This window comes from Prionailurus viverrinus, chromosome X (genome assembly GCF_022837055.1).
Source record: "Prionailurus viverrinus isolate Anna chromosome X, UM_Priviv_1.0, whole genome shotgun sequence".
NCBI lineage: Eukaryota > Metazoa > Chordata > Mammalia > Carnivora > Felidae > Prionailurus > Prionailurus viverrinus.
Window position 1 is genome coordinate 80,250,984 of NC_062579.1, and position 18,715 is coordinate 80,269,698.

General features: G+C 39.7%; 1 protein-coding gene across 2 annotated transcripts in view; it reads right to left on the reverse strand.

Moving 5' to 3' along the window:
• Nucleotides 1–1,372: 1,372 nt before the first annotated feature.
• MORC4 (MORC family CW-type zinc finger 4) overlaps nt 1,373–18,715 on the reverse strand; it is a 52,178-nt gene continuing 34,835 nt past the window's right edge. The window contains exons 12-17 of one of the 2 annotated variants that reach the window (XM_047844615.1): nt 17,811–17,879; nt 17,355–17,406; nt 15,811–15,986; nt 3,208–3,901; nt 2,666–2,911; nt 1,373–2,322 (exon numbers count right to left, since the gene is read on the reverse strand). In XM_047844615.1, coding sequence (XP_047700571.1) covers nt 2,242–2,322; nt 2,666–2,911; nt 3,208–3,901; nt 15,811–15,986; nt 17,355–17,406; nt 17,811–17,879 — 1,318 coding nt within the window. In that variant the 3' untranslated portion in view covers nt 1,373–2,241. Of the gene's footprint in view, nt 2,323–2,627; nt 2,912–3,207; nt 3,902–15,810; nt 15,987–17,354; nt 17,407–17,810; nt 17,880–18,715 lie in introns of both variants that reach the window. The other variant, XM_047844614.1, reaches the window with a different exon arrangement.

An 18,715-nucleotide genomic window follows, 5' to 3' on the forward strand; every position in this document is an offset into this window, starting at 1 on the left:
GGGTCCTCGTGCTGGCCCAGTCTCACTGTAAATAGGTAACAAAGAGGTAGTTCTGGCATGGCAGTAAATGGACTCACACAGGTAACTGTCACCGGAAGAAGCAGTATGGGGTTGAGACCAGGAAATGGGCTGAGAGTAAGCACCAGTAGAGGAGTTAGAAGCTTTCCAACTTTTTTGTTTTAAAGCCCAATTGCCTGTACTCTTTCCTACTTTGCCCCCCACTCACCCAACACACACACACGCATGCATGCATGCGTTCACTCTCCTACAGGCTGAAACTTCAATGCTCTGAATTTTTTCCCACACCACCTTCCAACCATATTGTCCATATCTGTGCAAAGTCCCACCTTTTCACAGCTCCCGTCTGAAGAACCAGTATCACTGACAGGATAGCTGAATACATTCCCCCTTTCTCAGGAATATTTACATTTAGACAATGGGGACTTCAATATCACAGTCCATCTATCTGACACAGAGATTAACCACATGGCAGTCCACAGCTGTGGTGAGGGGAGCGCAAGGGGACCAGGGGTATCTTTCAGTTCTCATTCTGATGGTGAAGCCTGGCTCTGGCCTCCCCCCCACTCCTGACGGTTTCACTACAGTAACTATGATGAGCTTCCTCTCCAAGGAGATAAAATAAGCGTGGGAGAGTCTTCCAAAGTAACCCTGCAGAGGAAAACAGAACAAATATCCAAAACGTTTCTCTGCACAGACTAATCCTATTGCAATTGCTTGAGCCCACCTGCCCCACCCCCTTCTTTTAAAATTTCTCCTTTACTTTTTCTTTTTCACGGCTGGCATATTTTTATGTGTCCATTCTTCAACATTTTGTGAAGAGTACCTTGAACTCTTTGGAGAGTACATGCTATATAAATACAATAAAGTAATGAATAAACAAAATGTCTACTTTTACAAGAGTATAGGTTTTACTATTCTTGATAGTATGAGATCAACCCCTTACTCAGCACTAGACCAGGAGTAGGTAGATGGTGTATTCTGAGGAATATCAAATAGATCTCCCTGCTCTAAAATAGCTCCCCACACTACCTGAAATCTCACAGTTTGGTGGTATATATATATTTTTACATATGTGCCCTGAAGATTTTTTTCAAGAACTCTTTATCAAAATGCAAATACCATGTGAGGGTGGGTAGATGGTCACGATTTGACCTTAGTTTCCTTTACATGAGCCCATCACTTCTGCCAAAAAAACCATATTTTTCACATTCTAGCATCTTCCATGCTTTTGTTCATGTTATTTTCCAGAGGTAATGCTAAATATAACATAAATTATAAATATAAAATTACCTTATATGTTAAACAGAGTCTCTCATCTGATATCTAAATCCAAACCTACTCATTCTTTTTTAAAACAATTTATTTTTTCCAATATAAGAGTAACAGGTTTATTATAGAAAATGTGAAAAAGGCAGGAAGAAAGCAGGAAGAAAAAATACCAACCATGGTCCTACCACCTAAAGAATGACCACTGTTAACAATGTGATCATGCTAGTGCTTTAAACAAATCTTAGTTTAGGTCCCATATCTGATGTGATGCCTTCCTTCAACTTCCTCCCCTCGCCCCCAGAATGCTTCTGTCATGTTTGTACCACTCCCTTGTACAAGTTAGTTGACCTGGTGTGTGTCCTGTGCTTCCAACTAGGTTGTAAGATCCTTGAAGGCTGAAACCATGAGTTATATTTCTTAATTTATCCCCAAACACCTACTGCGTTGGACCCAATATTTGCTGGCTTTCACCTAAATGAATACAAACCATTTAGGAAAGGATATAAAACAGGCCAAGTATCTACATCATGAAAATTATAGCTTTCAGGTCATCTGGCTTGGTGACTATTGCTTTTCTGTTCCTGGAAGTCCTGAAAGCCCATCAACTAGCCTCTTTCTCCACACCAAAACTGAGTAAGAAGCAGACTGAGTAAGAGCCAGGATTTCCTCAAAGATCCTCTACATAAGGCATAACGGTGAGAGAGAGAGAGAGAGAGAGAGACAGAGAGAGACAGAGAGAGACAGAGAGAGACAGAGAGAGAGGGAGGAGGAATAGAGAGAGAGAGAGAGGAGGGATAGAGAGGAGAGAAGAAGAGAAAAGAGAGGAGAATAAAGTAGAGTAGGCTAAAGGAGGGTGTATAGAGTAGTAAGTCTGGTGCTCAATCCAGTATGTGATTTGCCTCCAGCACCGTATACAGGATCCCATCCACTTGTTCTGAGTCAAACCCGATCTCACGAAGCTCCAAGTGAGGGAGGACAGAAGTAAGGAGATAGCTGACGTGGATACGCAGCCGCGTAAGCTTTGCCAAAGCCCTGTATGATGGAGTGAGGGGGCAGAAGAGATGACATGAAGTCATTAGCCAACAACAAAATGAAGCTCCTTACAAACGGGCCTACATTTCTCAACAATTAGGTTTTCATTAGCTAGACAGAAAGAAGAAAGCACAGTGCCACAAAGCACGGGGAGACTAACTGCAGCTCTCTAAGTAATTCCTTGATCCTTAGTGGCCTATGCATTAATTAAGGCTTCCGCCCTTATCTATGGCCAGTGACTGGGGTTCTTCAGGGATGCTTCCCATTAGCACTCACAAGCTGATAACTAAACCCTAGTAATTAACCTTTCTAGGTCATCTCCCTCTGGGGTCCGGTAGGAGACCTGAGCCTTCTGCAGCACTTCTAGGTGTGTCTCTGTCTCCTTCAGTTTCTCTTTGAGCTCCTGCTTTTCCTCCTTGGTTCTCTCCAGCTCAGCCTTCAGAATCTGGAATTCAGCTTGGCGATAGCCCATGTGTTTCTTGCTCCAGTACAAGCCTTCTGTCTCCTGGGTAGTATAGGTCACCAATTCATTTTGGACTTTCTTGAATTCAGAATGCCAGTGATTTCTCTCCTGTTCCAGCTCCTCCACCTGCAGTCCAAGAAACAGAAATTCAATGACCCCCACATGCTATGAGAGTGCCCTGGATTGCCCCTGATAAATTCACTCTGTGATTTCTCTATCCATATTCTACTTATGGGCCTTCTCAATCCCCAAATACGGGAGGGAAGCCCATTTGGGCCCATTCAATCTGAGACCCAGCACAGAATGACTCAATAGCTTCTTGTGTTTAAAGGCCTCAGGACACGAAACCATCAGAGCTCCAACTGTCTGGTCCCTTGGTTAAAATAAGGTCTTATATCCTAGTGTTAAGGGGGTGCCCTAACCTTTTGCTGGAACAAATTCCTTTCGGCCAAAACACGTTCCAGTTTTTCTGTGGTTCTTTTCAGTTCTTCCAGCTCTCTTTGGTTCTTCGTCTTTGGCGTACTGCGCTCTCCACTCTCCTCATAACCTTGTCCCTTCTCCCCAGTGGCTGCGGCAGGGGTGTTGACAGAGGCCACAGAGGAATAAGGCCCTGGGCTCCAGGATTCAACCACTTTTCTTCTCTCAGCAAGCTCCTCTCTGTTAAAAGGGATCAGCTGAATGGGAGCTCCTGAATCTCTAACACCTTTTGCGACACCCACGACAGCTACAAAAGGTCCCTTGTTCACTTCCTCCTTGTTTATGTTTGTGCTGCCTCTGTTAGACTCTTCTGCTATCAATCTTGGCATCTGATCTTCTAATTCTTCAGGGAGCAGGGACCCCTGGTGTTGGTCTTGGGCCCCTGAATACAGAACAGAGACCTCCCTACTCTGACTGGTACTCTTGCCTGCTTCTGGGTATTCTGGGGAAAGGTACGGTGGTGTGCTTCTCTCGGAACTGGATTTATCATGGCTGTTCTCCCCATCTGAGTAGGTGACAGCTGCCTCAACCCTCCTGTAAGGGCCAGGCATGGAATAATCTAGAGGAGGTGTTGTCCTCTCACTATGGAGCCTTCTTCGTTTTTCTGCCGGCTCCTCTCCCAGGATCCATTTGTACTTACTGCAAGAAGAAGAGGAAATTAAATTTTAAGCTGTCACAATACAAGCTAAATATATTCTTAATCCTGTGGAGCCTCTCTCCAAATTTCCTGCATTAAAACTGACTTGAGCTTTTATCCACAGAGCATTTCAAGTTAGGAATATAACTCAACCCCCAAACTCCAAACCCTTCAACTCATGCGACTTGCTGAGATAGCAATCGGTCTGAAGGGACAGCTGAAATCAAAAGGTAGGAGGGTGAGCATCTGGATATAACAAGACCAGATTGACCTTGGTAAGAATTCTGAAAATAGGATTGAAACCAGACTGACTTAGGAGGTCCCAAAATGCAAGGAAAGGCAGAAAAAACAAACAAAAAATACACATGCAAAATCCCTTAACACAAGAATGGAAAAAAGGTCATAAAAAGCCCCGCAGAGTATGTGGAGGAAAACCAAGCCAGCTCGTTAATTTTAAAGTGTCACAAAAACCTTCCAGTATCAAAGACTTAGACATATTTTTTTTATATTGCAAGAGAACACCATATAGTTCCTTTGCCAGCCAACTGGATTGTGGTTATTGCCCATTATTCACTTGTAAAAGTTAATTAAAACACAGGGTGCTAGTCAGGAACAAACAAATTGAATCGGCCAATTCAAGTCATTTCCCTCTTAGGGCAAAAGAACTCCCCTCTGTCACAGCAAACAGGCACTCCCTCATTTCTTCAGGAAAGTGCAGGACAGTAATCTTGAGTCACCTTCCATTTCTGGCTGCTATGTGCACTGACTGTTGAAGGAATTAACAAAACAAACTTGCACCATGAAATCCGTAGGCAATTTAAAATCATGCGGTAGGATGGGGACCTCACAGTAGGATGGGCCACCTCACAGTATTTTGAGGCCACTAGGTTTTCTCTGCAATTTTTGGCAACATCCGTAAGACATCTCAAACATTAGCTTCTTATAGCACCATGAATGTTCTTCAAAACTAGCGTTCACTCAGGAAGAAAACTGGTCTGCATCTTAATAGATCTTGCTGTGTCAACCTTTGGGGGAAAGCCAAAGTATTTGTGGGCAATGTGAGAACACACGGATCCATCTATATAACATGCGCAAGGGCCACTGCAGACGGCCCATTTAGCTGCAGTGTTGAGGAAGATAGTAAAGCAGTCAGTTCAGGGGCACCTGGGTGGCTCAGTCAGTTAAGTGTCCTACTTTGGCTCAGGTCATGATCTCATGGTCCAAGAGTTCGAGCTCTGCATTGGGCTCTGTGCGGACAGCTCAGAGCCTGGAGCCTGTTTCAGATTCTGTGTCTCCCGCTCTCTCTCTGCCCCTCCCCCGCTCATGCTCTGTCTCTGAGAAATGAATAAACCTTAAAAAATTTTTTAAAAATAAAAAAAAGCAGTCAGTTCAGAGGTCTTCATGAAGGAAAGTTATGGGATACTGGATAGCAACACCCAAAGTTTTATGAAAGGCAATGAAAGTCAAATGATCTGCCTTCTCTTCATTTTCCCACCTCTAAGCGTTCTGTCCTTAATTCACTTCTCTTCTCTCTTTTCTTTGGTAACTTCATACAACCTGTTGGCTATAACCTCTGGTCAGTAACTCTAAAGTCATTTCCCCAGCCCTGATTTCTAGTACTGAATTTCTAATTGCCCATCACTCATTCCTTCCTGGAGGTCCCACCTGTACGTCACGATGTATAAAACTGGCCTTTCCATTTTCATTTTTAAACCTGTTCCCTCCCCTATGTTTCTGATATGTGTTATGACACCAGCAAACTCTCAGTAATTTCATATAGTTCTACTACTATCAATACTCAAGTTCAAGCTCACATTACCTCTCCTGAACTACTGCAGTGGCTTCCTCCAGTCTCCCCTTCTCTCATCTCCAGATTACCTGCTGCCAAGTTAATCTTCCTAAGGTGTTACTCTGATTACGTTATACCATTAATTGAAATTTTTATGTACTGCTCCCCACAGCAGAATAGTTCAAATGCCTTAGCTTGGTATGCTTTAGCTTAGTCCATTTGGAGTGGACTCCAAAACATAAGAAACAATTATTCAGCACTTACTCTGTGCCAGACAGTGTGACAGGTGCTTAATGTGTATGGTCTCATTTAATTTTTCCAATAACCCTGAAGTAGGTGGTGGTATTATCTGCATTTTTTTGAAGAGGATGCGCAGACCTAGAAATGTTAACTTTCTCTAGTCAGTGACAGCACTGACTGCACTAACTGCAGCTAGTCAGTGACAAAGCTAGGACATAATTTGGCCCTAGCTGCTCTCTCATTACCTCCCTTCAAGAACACCAGCCAAAAGAAATGTCCCATGATTTCTCATGCTGCTTCTTTTGATTGGAATGCCCTTCTCCTACCCAACACTGCAAGTCTGACCAGCTCAAATGCTACTTCTGAATTCCCATAGCACCTTAGCACTCTATTATAATGTATATCACTTTTTACAGCGTGCCTATGTGTCTCTTGTAAGTTCCCTACCAAAGTACCAAAGTAGAAACTCCTTAACCGAAGAGAGCTTAACTAACTATGCTAGATGGGAATGAAGGAACAAAACTTTGCATATAAGAGGAAATCAAAAAGAAACTATTATGTGAATGAGAGAAAAATAGGTGGATATTACTTATTGGTTCTATAAGTACTTACTAGCTTTGTAAATTAAGGTCTGGTTCTTCCCTTTAGGGATTGACCTGGAGTCACTCATTTTAGTAAAGATTAATATAGGGTTTGAATAGCAGGAATTCTTCTCCAACTGCATAGTTTCTTCTCATTTTCTTTCTTCTTTTTGTCATAGCCCTCAAAGGTCTGTCTGCAGAAGAACAAGCTGATATTTTGATAGGGACTGCATCGAATCTGTAGCTCAATTTGAGGAGTACTGACATCTTATCAACATTACATCTTCTGATCCATAAACACGAAATGTCTTTCCATTCATTTAGGCCTTCTTTAATCTCATTCAGCAATATTTTATGGTTTTCAGTTCCCAAGTCGTTCTTGCACTTCTGTTAAATTTATTCCTAAATACTTCATTTTTGAGGCTACTGTAAATAGAATCATTTTACTGTTTTCTTAATTTTTGGTGGCTACTTGAAGTATAATTAACATACAGTGTTATATTAGTTTAAGGTATACAATATAATGATTCAACAATTCTATACATTACTCAGTGCTCATCAAGAAAAGCATACTCTTAATCCCTTTAATCTATCTCATCCATTCCACACCACACATCCCCTGGCAACCATCAGTTTATTCTCTATATTTAAGAGTCTGTTTTTTCCTTTGTCTTTTTTTCTTTGTCTCTTTTTTGTTTGCTTATTTTGTTTCTTAAATTCCACATATGCGTGAAATTATAGGATATTTATCTTTTCTTTGACTTACTTCACTTAGCATTATACCCTCTAGTGTTGCACATGGCAAGCTACTGTAAATAATGCTGCAGTAATCATAGGGCTGCATATTATTTATTCAAATTAGTGTTTTTATTTTCTTTGGGTAAATACCCATCAGTGGAATTACTGGATCATATGGTAATTCATTTTTAAAATTTTTGAGGAAACGCCATACTGTTTTCCATAGTGGTGCACCGATCTGCATTCTCACCAACAGTGCATGAAGGTTCCTTTTCCTCCACATCCTTGCCAACACTTATTATTTCTGCTCTTTTTGATTTTGACAGGTGTAGTGTGGTATCTCATTGTGGTTTTGATTTGCCTTTTCCTGATGATTAGTGATGTTGAGCATCATGTGTCTGTTGGCCATTTGTATGTCTTCTTTGGAAAAATGTCTATTCAGGTCCTTTGCGCATTTTTTAATCAAGTTATTTGTGGGTGTTTTTGGTGTTGTATAAGTTCTTCACATATTTTGGATATTAGGCCCCTTATAGGATAATTTGCAAACACCTTCTCCCATTCAGTAGGTTGCTTTGGCATTTTGTTAATGGTTTCCTTCACTATGCAAAAGCTTTTTATTTTGGTGTAGTCCCAATAGTTTAATTTTGCTTTTGTTTCCCTTGCCTGATGAGACATATTGAGAAAAATGTTTCTAGGGCCAATGTCAAAGCTTTCTTCTAGGAATTGTTTTGTTTTGTTTTTTCTTCAAAGACCTGACTTTTGTTTCCACTGATTTTTCTGTATTGTATTTCTACTCTCTATTTCATTTCCATTCTGATCTGTGTTATTTCTTTCTTTCTGCTTGATGTGAGTTTAGCTGGCTCTTGTTTTTGTAGTTTCTTCAAGTGGAAGTTTAGGTTATTGACTTGAGGTCTTCCTACAATTTTAAAATGAGCATTTACAAATATAATTTTCTCTTGGAGTGCATTAGCTTCATTCCATAAGTTTTGATATACTTTATTTTCATTTTAATCTCAAGATATTTTCTAATTTCCCTTGTGAGCTCTCCTTTTACTCATCTGTTATTCTGAAGTGTTGTTTACTAGCCACATATTTGTGAATTTCCCAAATTTCCTTCTGTTGTTGATTTCTAATTTAATTCCAATGCGACTGAAGGACATCCTTTGTATGCTATCAATACTTTCAATTTGTCGAGCCTTTTTTTTTCATGGTCTAACACATAGTCTGACCTGGAGATATTCCATGTGCACTTGAGAAGAATATGCATCGTGCTTTTTTGGGGGTGAAATGTTCCATATGTGTCCATCAGGTCCAGTTGGTTTATGGCATTCTTCAATTCCTCTACTTCCTTGTTGATCTTCTACCCATTATGGAAGGTGGGGCATTGAAGTCTCCAACCATTATTGGTATTTATTTCTCCCTTCAATCCTGTCTGCTTTTCCTTCATGTATTTTGGGGGATCTGTTGTTAGGTCCATATTTAGGTATAATTATTACATCTTCTTAATGAACTTTATCATTATGAAGTGTCCCTTTATATCTAGTGACATTTTTTTTTTGGTTAAAGTCTATTTTGTCTTGGGGTGCCTGGGTGACTCAAGTCAGTTAAGTGCTGCACTCTTGATTTCAGCTCGGGTCATGATCTCCTGGTTTGTGAGATCAAGCCCCACAACAGGCTCTGTGCTGACAGTGCAGAGCCTGCTTGGTATTCTCTCTCCCTCTATCTCTGCCCCTCTCCTGCTCGTGCTTGCTCCCTCTCTCTCACTTTCTCTCTCAAAATAAATAAATAAAAACTTTTTAAAAAGTCAGGTCTATTTTGTCTGATGGTAGCATAACCACTGAAGCTCTCTTCTGGTTGCTGTTTGCATGGTATATCTGTTTCCATCCTTTTATTTTCAACCTATTTGTATTTCCGAATCTAAAGTGTGTCTCCTGTATATTTAGGTATTTAAAAAATCTAATCTGATAATTTCTGTCTTTTGATTGGATAGTTAAAAGTTGTCATATTTAATATTATTGAAATGACAGAATTTATATCTGCTACTTAGCTTTCTGTTTTCTACATGTGTCATGCATTCTTTGTTCCTTTCTTCCTCTACTGTTTCTCTTTTTATGTTATGTGGATATTTTCTCATTTAACATTTACAAATATAACAATATATTATTGTTTTATGTAATGTCATGTCTTTTGAGGAAGCTGAGAGAAGAAAGCAGAGCAATCGCATATTGATAATGTTTACAGAGTTTGCTAAATCAACCTTATTTTTCCATTTAAAATTTTCTTCATTTCTTAACTATGGTGTTATTTCCTTACTCCAATACCACTTTGCTCCCACTCACCTCCTCTGTGCTATTATTGGCAAACATTTTACATCTGTAGATGAGCCCAACAATAAGGTTATATATTTACATAAAATTATATACAAATATATACATATTGTTTTGTGAAATTATTCTTTAATTAAAGATAGAAACAGGAAAAATGCTATTCTATTGTCTTTTATAATTAATTAGATACCACTGCCAGTGCTCTTTTATTTTTTCATGTGAATTTGAATTATTATCGGGTATCACTTGCTTTCAGCCTAAAGAACTCCCTTGAGTATTTCTTGAAAGGCAGTTTTGCAGAAACAAATTTCATCTGCTTTTGTTTATGTGAGGATGTATCTATTTCACCTTCATTTTATAAAGATAGTTTTCCTGGATTTAAGATTCTGGCCTCACACTCTTTCTTCTTTTACTACCGTGAATATGTGATCCTACTGCCCTCTAGTTTCCACTGTTTTAATGAGAAGTCAGCTGTTAATCTTACTGGGATTCTCTTGTACATGATGAGTATTTTTCTCTTTCTGCTTTAGAGATTTTCTCTTTGCCCTTGGCTTTCAATATTTTCACTATGCTATGTCTGACTGTGAATCTCCTTGCATTTGTCCTATTTTGAATTTGCTAAGCTTCTTGGATGTGTAGATTAATGGTTTTCATCAAAGTGGGGAGGTTTTCAGCTGTTATTTCTTTGAATATTTTTTCTACCCTTTTTCTTCTTGTATCTCCTACTCTGCAGATGTTAGTGTACTTAATGGTGTCCCACATTTCTTTTGAGGTGCTGTTCATTTTTCTTCATTCTTTTTTCTCTCTGTTCTTCAGATGGCATAATCTATAATTGATATATCTTCAAGTCTGCTAATTATTTTGTGCCAACTGATATATCTTCAAGTCTGCTAATTATCTTGTGCCAACTCTAATGTACTTGAGTCTTTTTAGTGAAATTTTCATGTTAGTTACTATACTTTTCACCTCCAGAATTTCCATTTGGTTCTTTTATATATGTATTTACATATAAAATATATAGATATAGATACAGATATAGAAACAGATACAGATGTAGGTATAGATAACTTTCCCCTTTATTGATATTCTCTAGTTGATGAGACATGCTCTCCTTTTAGTTCTCTGAACATATTTACAATGGCTGCTTTGAAGTCTTTGCTAAATCAAACATCTGGATCTCTTTAAGGGCAGTTTCTATTATTTGCTTTTTTTCTTATGTACAGGTCACACTTTCCTGTTTCTTTGCATGTCTCATAAATTTTTGTTGACAATTGGAAATTTTTTAAACTTTATTTGAGAGAGACAGACACAGCGCGAGCAGGGGAGGGGCAGAGATAGAGAGAGGGAGAATCTCAAGTAGGCTCTACACTGCCAGCACAGAGCCCAATGCCAGAATTGAACTCATGAAACCACAAGATCATGACTTGAGCTGAAACCAAGAGTCTGACGCTTAACCCACTGAGCCACCCAGGCACCGGATATTTTTTTTTAAGGTTTCTTATTTTTAAGTAATTGCTATAGTCAATGTGGGGCTCAAACTTACAACCCTGAGGTCAATAGTCTCATGCTCCACCAACAAAGCCAGCCAGGAACCCCAACAATTGGATATTTTAGATAACACAGCATAACAACTCTAGATACTGATCCCATCTCCCAGAGTAGTTGATACTGTTGTTGTTTGCTTGGTTGTTTATTTAGTGACTTGGCTGAACTGACTCCATGAAATCTATTTCCTCTGCAGTATGCAGCCTCTGATGTTCCTGTTCAGATTTCTTCTTGGTTTTTACCTTTTACCTGACAACCTAAGAGTCACCCTTGGGTCAACATAGGCCCCTTTACTGGTCAAAGATTATGCTTAAGCCCTCTTATCCAGTTAGATTTTTAGCTTTTACTATTTCATGTATGGTACCATTGGCTTGGAGGCTGCTATCACAGTTCAAGGAATCTGTTTCTACCCCACATTCAGCCAGATAGTAGCAGCTTGGATTTTCCCTAATCACCTTTGAAAGGACACAACTTTGAGCATGCACACAGTCTTCCAGTCTACCAGGAAAAGTGTGATTTATTTTTAAGCCTGGTTTCCTAGGAATTGCCCATGGGTCAGAAGAGCTTACTGTTCAGCCAGTGGTTATAGGTTGTGCTTAAGCCCTTAGTGCCAGTGAGAGCCCTGTTCTTTGTTGTTTGATCTGTGTGAGGCTTGAGGGCTGCTTTAAAGTCCACCTTATGTCCTAGTTTGATTGCTCTAGAGTAAATGCAGCCTTATGCTTATGCACAGCCTTCCTAATCCTAGGGCTATGATCCCAGAAGAGGTCTTCTTGACTTTTTTCTTGGTTTTCTCTGTTATCAAACTTCTGACTGCTCAGTCATCTTTCTTGTTGTAACTTGTATCATGGAGCTATGAGTGTCCTCTTAATTAATGCTCACCAAGATTTCCATTTTTTTTTAATTTTAGAGAAAGAAAGACAGCATGAGTAGGACAGGGAAGGGGAGGGGGACAGAAGGGGAGAGAGATAATCTTAAAACAGGCTCCACATTTAGGGCGGAGCCTGACATGCGGCTCAATCCCACCACCCTGGGATGATGACCTGAATGGTAATCAAGAGTTGGCTGCTCAACCGACTTAGCCACCCAGGCGCCCCTCCATTATTTTTGACAATGCTTTTATGAATGGAGTTCTCCATGATCTGTTCCACATAAAGTCAGCTCCTTTGGGCAGAACTAAGGAGTTCTTCATCTTTAAGGCCTCTCCCTAAGCAGAGCCTCAGTGCCATTGTGCACAAGTGGCATAAAGAAAAGAAAATTTTCTTTATGAATGGGTGCTGGGTGATGTTTTTTGGCTTGCTTCTTCAGGCATGAACCTCTGCCCTATAAGCAAGCTGGGTGTAGAGCAATAGGAGTCCAGTATTGTCAACATACTATCTCTACATGCTACGTGAGTGCTTCCCCTGAGTGGGGACTGCATAGAAGAGAGACCTATTCCTTTTGAGTCTGCCTGGAATAGAGCTTCTGCATGACAGAACTGGGGGAGATGAGAAATATCAGAGGCCTATTCCTCCCAGGTGAAACCATAGCTCTAGACTGGGAGCTAGGGAAAGAACTTCTGGATCATACCCACCTGCATTAGAGCTCCCTGAGAAGTTTTTGTAAAATATAGCTCGGAAGGGGGTGAGTGAGAACAAGCTAAATGTTGAAGACTGTTGCTGTTGTATCTGAGATTTCATAGATTTTCTTGACTGAATATTTCTGTATGCCTCTAGGACCATTTCTAGGAACTCCAAATGATTGTTTTTGCTGTTTAATAATATTTTCCAGTTAAATTGTTATTTGTTCATGAAAGAGTCCATCACACTCCTCATTTCTCCAGTCTGGAAGTTGCTTTCAAAGATCATCTTTTAAAATATTAATACTAGCTGCTGAATCAACCTTACTCATTTATAAAACTGTTCTTCTAGTTCTACCTGTATTTGTTGTTTCAAAAATTCCTTTAAACATATTAGAATGTCTTTCTTCCTCTCCTTCAGCTATTGCAGTGTCATTTGGATGGTATTTTTTGTTATCCTTTTAAAACATGAATTATAATTACCCTTTGACATATAGTTTATTCAAAGGGTCTCTAAATAGCTAAATGAATTACAGCCGCTGATTTTCTCCTTTGTCCATATGCTAATGGATACTTTAGACCTTAAGTTTGTATCACACCTAATGAAAAGTGGCATATATTGGAGATCCTTACATATATAACTTTACCATAAGTTCCTTCATTTTTCATTCCATTACTGCCTTAGAACATTGCCTTTCAGGGGCGCCTGAGTGGCTCAGTCAGCTGAGTGTCTGCCTCTTGATCTTGGCTCAGGTCATGGTCTCACAGTTCATGAGATTGAGCCCTGCGTTGGGCTCTGTGTTGATAGTGTGGAATCTGCTTGGGATTGTCTCTCTCTGTTCCTCCCTCTCTCTCTTTCTTTCTCAAAAATAGATAAATAAACCAAAAAAAGAACACCACCCTTCATTCAGCAAGCACTCAAATATATGCAGAATGAATAAAGAAAAAAGGACTATTTCCTTTAACAAAAATATGCTAAACGATTATGCCTGCTTACATACTGGCTGAACCTATTCTTTACTGCAAGTCCTCCCATCCCCTTGCTGGTTTGTGAAAACTCACAAAGTTATTTCCAATGACACCTTTGGAGCCCTGTACTCCACTAGAACTTTAAAAAACTCTGTAGGATACTGTGGGCTTTATTTTATCTAGAGTTGGAGAGCTGTACTACACGACCCAAGGAGCCTTATTAGCTTTAGGTTTTGATAATAACAGGGACCTTTGTAACTCCTGAATAAACCTATTATTTCAAACACTGTTTTACCAAGAAAACCCTGTAAATTTTACTAAACTCTTGTGTACCTTCATTTTTCCCTATAAAAAGGCAGACTCTTTGCAATCAATCTGAATCCCTTTATACATGTAGCTTAAAATGACAAAATCATCTTACCGACCTTACATAAAACATAACGTTAGCAGCATCAATTATCACGTATCTCTTTCCCTTGAAAGAATATTATTGTCAAATTAAAATTACACATGATTGAAGTACTTTACCTATCCTCTATAGCCAAAACCCAAATCTAGATATAGCAGCTCCATAAACAACTCATACGGAAATCCCATTAAAGGATGATGAAGTATGCCACCCAATGGATGTACTGCCATACTGCACTCATAAAATACACACACACACACATATATATATCAGCTATATATATATATATATATATATATATATATATATATATTTGAAATATATATATTTCAAATGCTATATATATATCAGCATTTGAAATCTCCTTCAGATTACCAGAAACCACTCTAGAGTAACAAAACAAACACTGAAGCAAAAGGAAAAGTTGTCACAGAAGGGAAAGAATAGCCTGCAAGGGCAATGAAACATTGATACAGCAGTGGCAATTTGGGTGCGTGACCATCTCAAGGAAATCAAAGTAGAGAGATAACAATGTGCTTTGAAAACACACAACACTTTACTGTCTATCCCTCCCAATATACAATGGGAGTTGGAAAACAATGGATAGGAACAGAGTTGAATTAGACTCAAGGCCCTGAGACTGAATGGATCATATTTTGTGGCACAGTTCAATCTTAGAAATTGCTCCTTCAGTATCACTCAGATTTAACATTAGTTACTGAGTACCTATTATCTTCCAAGGCACTGTTCTAGATGATTTCATACAGATTCTCATTTAATTCCTTTAGTGTTGTGTTAGTTTTACTCCTAATAGCTTACTTCCTCTTGAGACTTTCTGCTCATGTTCGGGGGTGGGGGATGGAAGGGGGGTCACACGATTCTTCCATTATCTATGGGGCTTAATTGTGAAGAATCACAGAATAGGGGACCTGCACACATGCAGAGATGTCTATCTAGATGAGAAGCTGAAGAGACCCACCTAAGAAAACAACCCTTTATATAATCATCACATTACTGATGACTGCAGAAGTTTCTACTTTTAGAGAGCAACTCTGTTATCTGCCTTATGGTTTGGCCCTGCCAGAAGTGAGAAGCATAGTAGAGAGGAGAAGGCAAGTCATAATTAGGAGCCCTGAGTTCCAGTCTCATGGTAGTAGAGGGGCAGTTGTATCTTTCAGCACTTCAAACACTCTTGTTATTTAAGAAAAAGGAAAGGTATGCTTCTTCCTGTTATAAAGATGAACAAAATCGTACTGAGGAGGTGCTAGAAGATGGACACGGGAAGACCCTGACTAAACTCATACCAATACTGACACAAACTTCTAATCGTTATTATTTATATGTGACCGACATGTTAGGCCTACGGGGCCCTACAGGACTAAATGTAAGGAGAGAAGTAATGCTTATCTAGGTACCACTCCCTTATATCTGGATTGCATATTATGCTTTTCAAAGAGTTTTTATGCCTGTTATTTCACTCACATAGTTCCCAACATAATGTGAAGACATAATACATAAATGAGTATTTGTCAGATGACTAGCTCAAAAGAGACAGACAGACTTGACATAGCAGGTGTAATGTCAAAAAAATTGGAAGTACATGCAACACATAAGTCTATCAGCTCCAAATGGTATTTCTCCATCTGAGTTCCATGCTAGGCCTTAGGAGAAACATACACATAAACACGATAACCATACCTACTTTACAGGAAAATGGACCTGAGGTTTACTATTGAAGAGAGACTATGTTTTACCCACCTGGAAAATTGAAAAATACTGGAATCCAGAGGCTTAAGCTGAAGAGAAGGTGTCCTGCTTTCTTCTCCAACAGATGGAGGCCGGCTAGGACTATCAATTCCCTTATATCCAATTGTCTTATTGTTCAATTCATCCATATCTTGAATAGCAGGAATCCTCAGTGGATTAGTGAACACCTAGCAAAGAGAGAAATGATTCATAAAAATCCTAATTTCAAATGAAATACCAAAGGATGAGTCAATCCTTCTGATGCTTGGAGAAAACACTTGGCCAAATAAAAAGAAACTGGTTTCTTACACAAAACAAACAGCACACGGTAATGTACACTAGAACACTGAACCCAGTTCAGTTATAACCTTATCAGCTGGACAGACCTCCCCAACTCACTTATTAGCTCCTACAGTCATCCCACCCACAACATAAAACCCAGGCCCCCTAATCACCACCTAATTCTCTCCTGTGACCCAGTTTTAAGGCTGGGTTTTCACTCCTCTGAAATCTGTGATGCTGGCAGGGGTGGAAGGAATAAGCATTGCAGCGAGTGTCAGTGCTGGTTTTGGAGAAATGCATGCGAGAGACTAATGTATATCCACAATGCACACACACAGAGACATGCATCTAAGATCTTGTGGAAGAGCCAGCTTATGAAGACAGTACAGATGATGAAGGTGGAGGGATGTAATGGGAAGGCAAACTGAATGAGGACAGGGCGGTCCCAGGAAATCTCCCAATCTCCAGATCAGACTACTAAGCCAAGACATTAGGGTCTGAAACCTGTGTATTCATATACCCGGGTTTCGGTAGGATGTCAGAAGAAGAATAAATTGCCTCTATCCTCACCAGTCTGACCTACCCTGATTGAGTGGGTAGAAGGTGAATCTAACATGCGACTAGCAGTTATCTCTGGGAAAGAGGGTCAAGAGGACAATCATGCAGAAAGGCAAGGTTGGGTGGGGAAGATACATGGGTGCTATGGTGGCTGTCAGGAAAGGAGTGTCCCTGAGAGGACGGCCAACCTTATTGCACCCTTCAGCGTCCGGAGCTGGGCAACCATGTCCGAGAGACAGTGCTCCTGAAAATTCAAAACAGCAGAGTCTTTATAAAGCCAGCCAGCCTGAAAGCGGGGAGAGGGCAGGGGCACAAAGAACCAACCCTTCTTCCCAAGAGGAAGGAGGAAGGAATCACCCCTGAATCCTGGAAGAAAGGAGATTGAGGAAAAAACAGACACTCAACAGGAGCAGCCTGTATGAGAATGGAATGCAACCCTGAATATTCTGTGACATTGAAAGTGATATTCACACTGTCCAGAATCAGTATGGAATCCCAATCGGGGAAATATATGATTTGGCTCTTCTATTGTTGGCGATCTGAACATCAGTAACAGGAGATCAAAGCAAAATCAAAAGATTCAACAGAAAAAAAGACCACCAGGAGAAATGTTTCATGATTTTTATGCAGCTTTCAAGATTGTTGCTTCCTTCCACCTATGTCCTCTGTTGGGGAAAATTTCATGTGAGAAAAAAAGACGATGGGCTGTCTCTCACCTGGTGGTTCTCACTCTCCACTGGCAGCTTCTTCTTCTCAAGAGCTTGATCTCTAGGAGAAGATAAAAGTGCTATTTAGTTCATTCATGAAATTTCTCCGTCTGAAATGGATTACCAATTGCAGATTTAGGTTATATATAATGTTCCTACCAATTTAAAAATAGTGTGGGCCTCACTGAATAACTGAGGGTGCCTTCCTAAACTCTGCTACTTAAGAGAGAGTTCAAATGTCCCATCAAATGAGAGACAGGGAGGGGAAGGTGAGAGACTAAAGACAATCACTAATTAGACACTCAGGTGATGATCAGCAGGAATAAAGAACTGGTAGAATAGAGAAGTGAGAGGGAAATAGTTAAAAATCAAAAAAGAAAAAAAAATCTCTCTTCTCAAAGGTCCCCTGTCCTATTAGAGTCAGGCTCCTCTACCTTATGATCTAGAACCTTAAGTATACTCAACTGTTTCTTGGCTTTGTTCAAGTACAGGTCTTCATCGCTGAGTTCTTGCTCCTCTGGAACAGAGCATCTCCTGCAGTACAGAGAAGAAATCATCTTTTGGAAACAAAATGTGCTTTTCAGTTTTATCCTTTACTTTCCTTACAACTATGACAAGATAGGTCATTGAGGTTAACAACCCTCTAACCTCACAGAGTTCAGATTCCACCCACATCACAAAACCTGTATGCAGGTTAACATGTAGCAATTCTTATTTCAAGGCATCATCTAATTCTTTTGGTGCATATATCACCTTTCTCTCATGACATTCAAAGTATATGACAGGTACAAAGTTCCTATTATGGTGGACAGCAAGAAGCATAATCTTTATTTTTACACAGTGAGTTTCAAGAGAGACCTGTTCGAGGTTCCATACAGAGATTATTGTTAACAGTAGAACCTGGGTCTTTTGCCTCTTGTTTACTAAGAAAGTAATTCCCAAAGTGCAGTTTAGAAGCACAAGAATCCCTAAACTAGGTGATGATGCCTGAAGAAAATCAAAGGCTATGAGAGAGAGAAACAATAAGGGATTAGGAGCTTACACTGCAAAAACCACACAACAGATTAGCAAAGAGGAGAGAAAGGAGGATTCTATAAATTGAAAGACATCTGTTATATGTAAAGCACACGGAAGAGAATTTTAGGAGTTAACACTAAAAGGAGTACTAGAAAGTGTATTCAAAGATCAAAAGCAGTCCTAGGAACAAATAAGCAAAAATTAGTAATAGTTGGAAACCCTCTTTTAAAACTATTTTATTTTAAAGTTTATTTATTTATCTTGAGAGAGAGAGAATTCCAAAAAGGTTCCACACTATCAGCACATAGCCCGATGTGGGGTTTGACCCCATGAACCATGAAATCATGACCTGA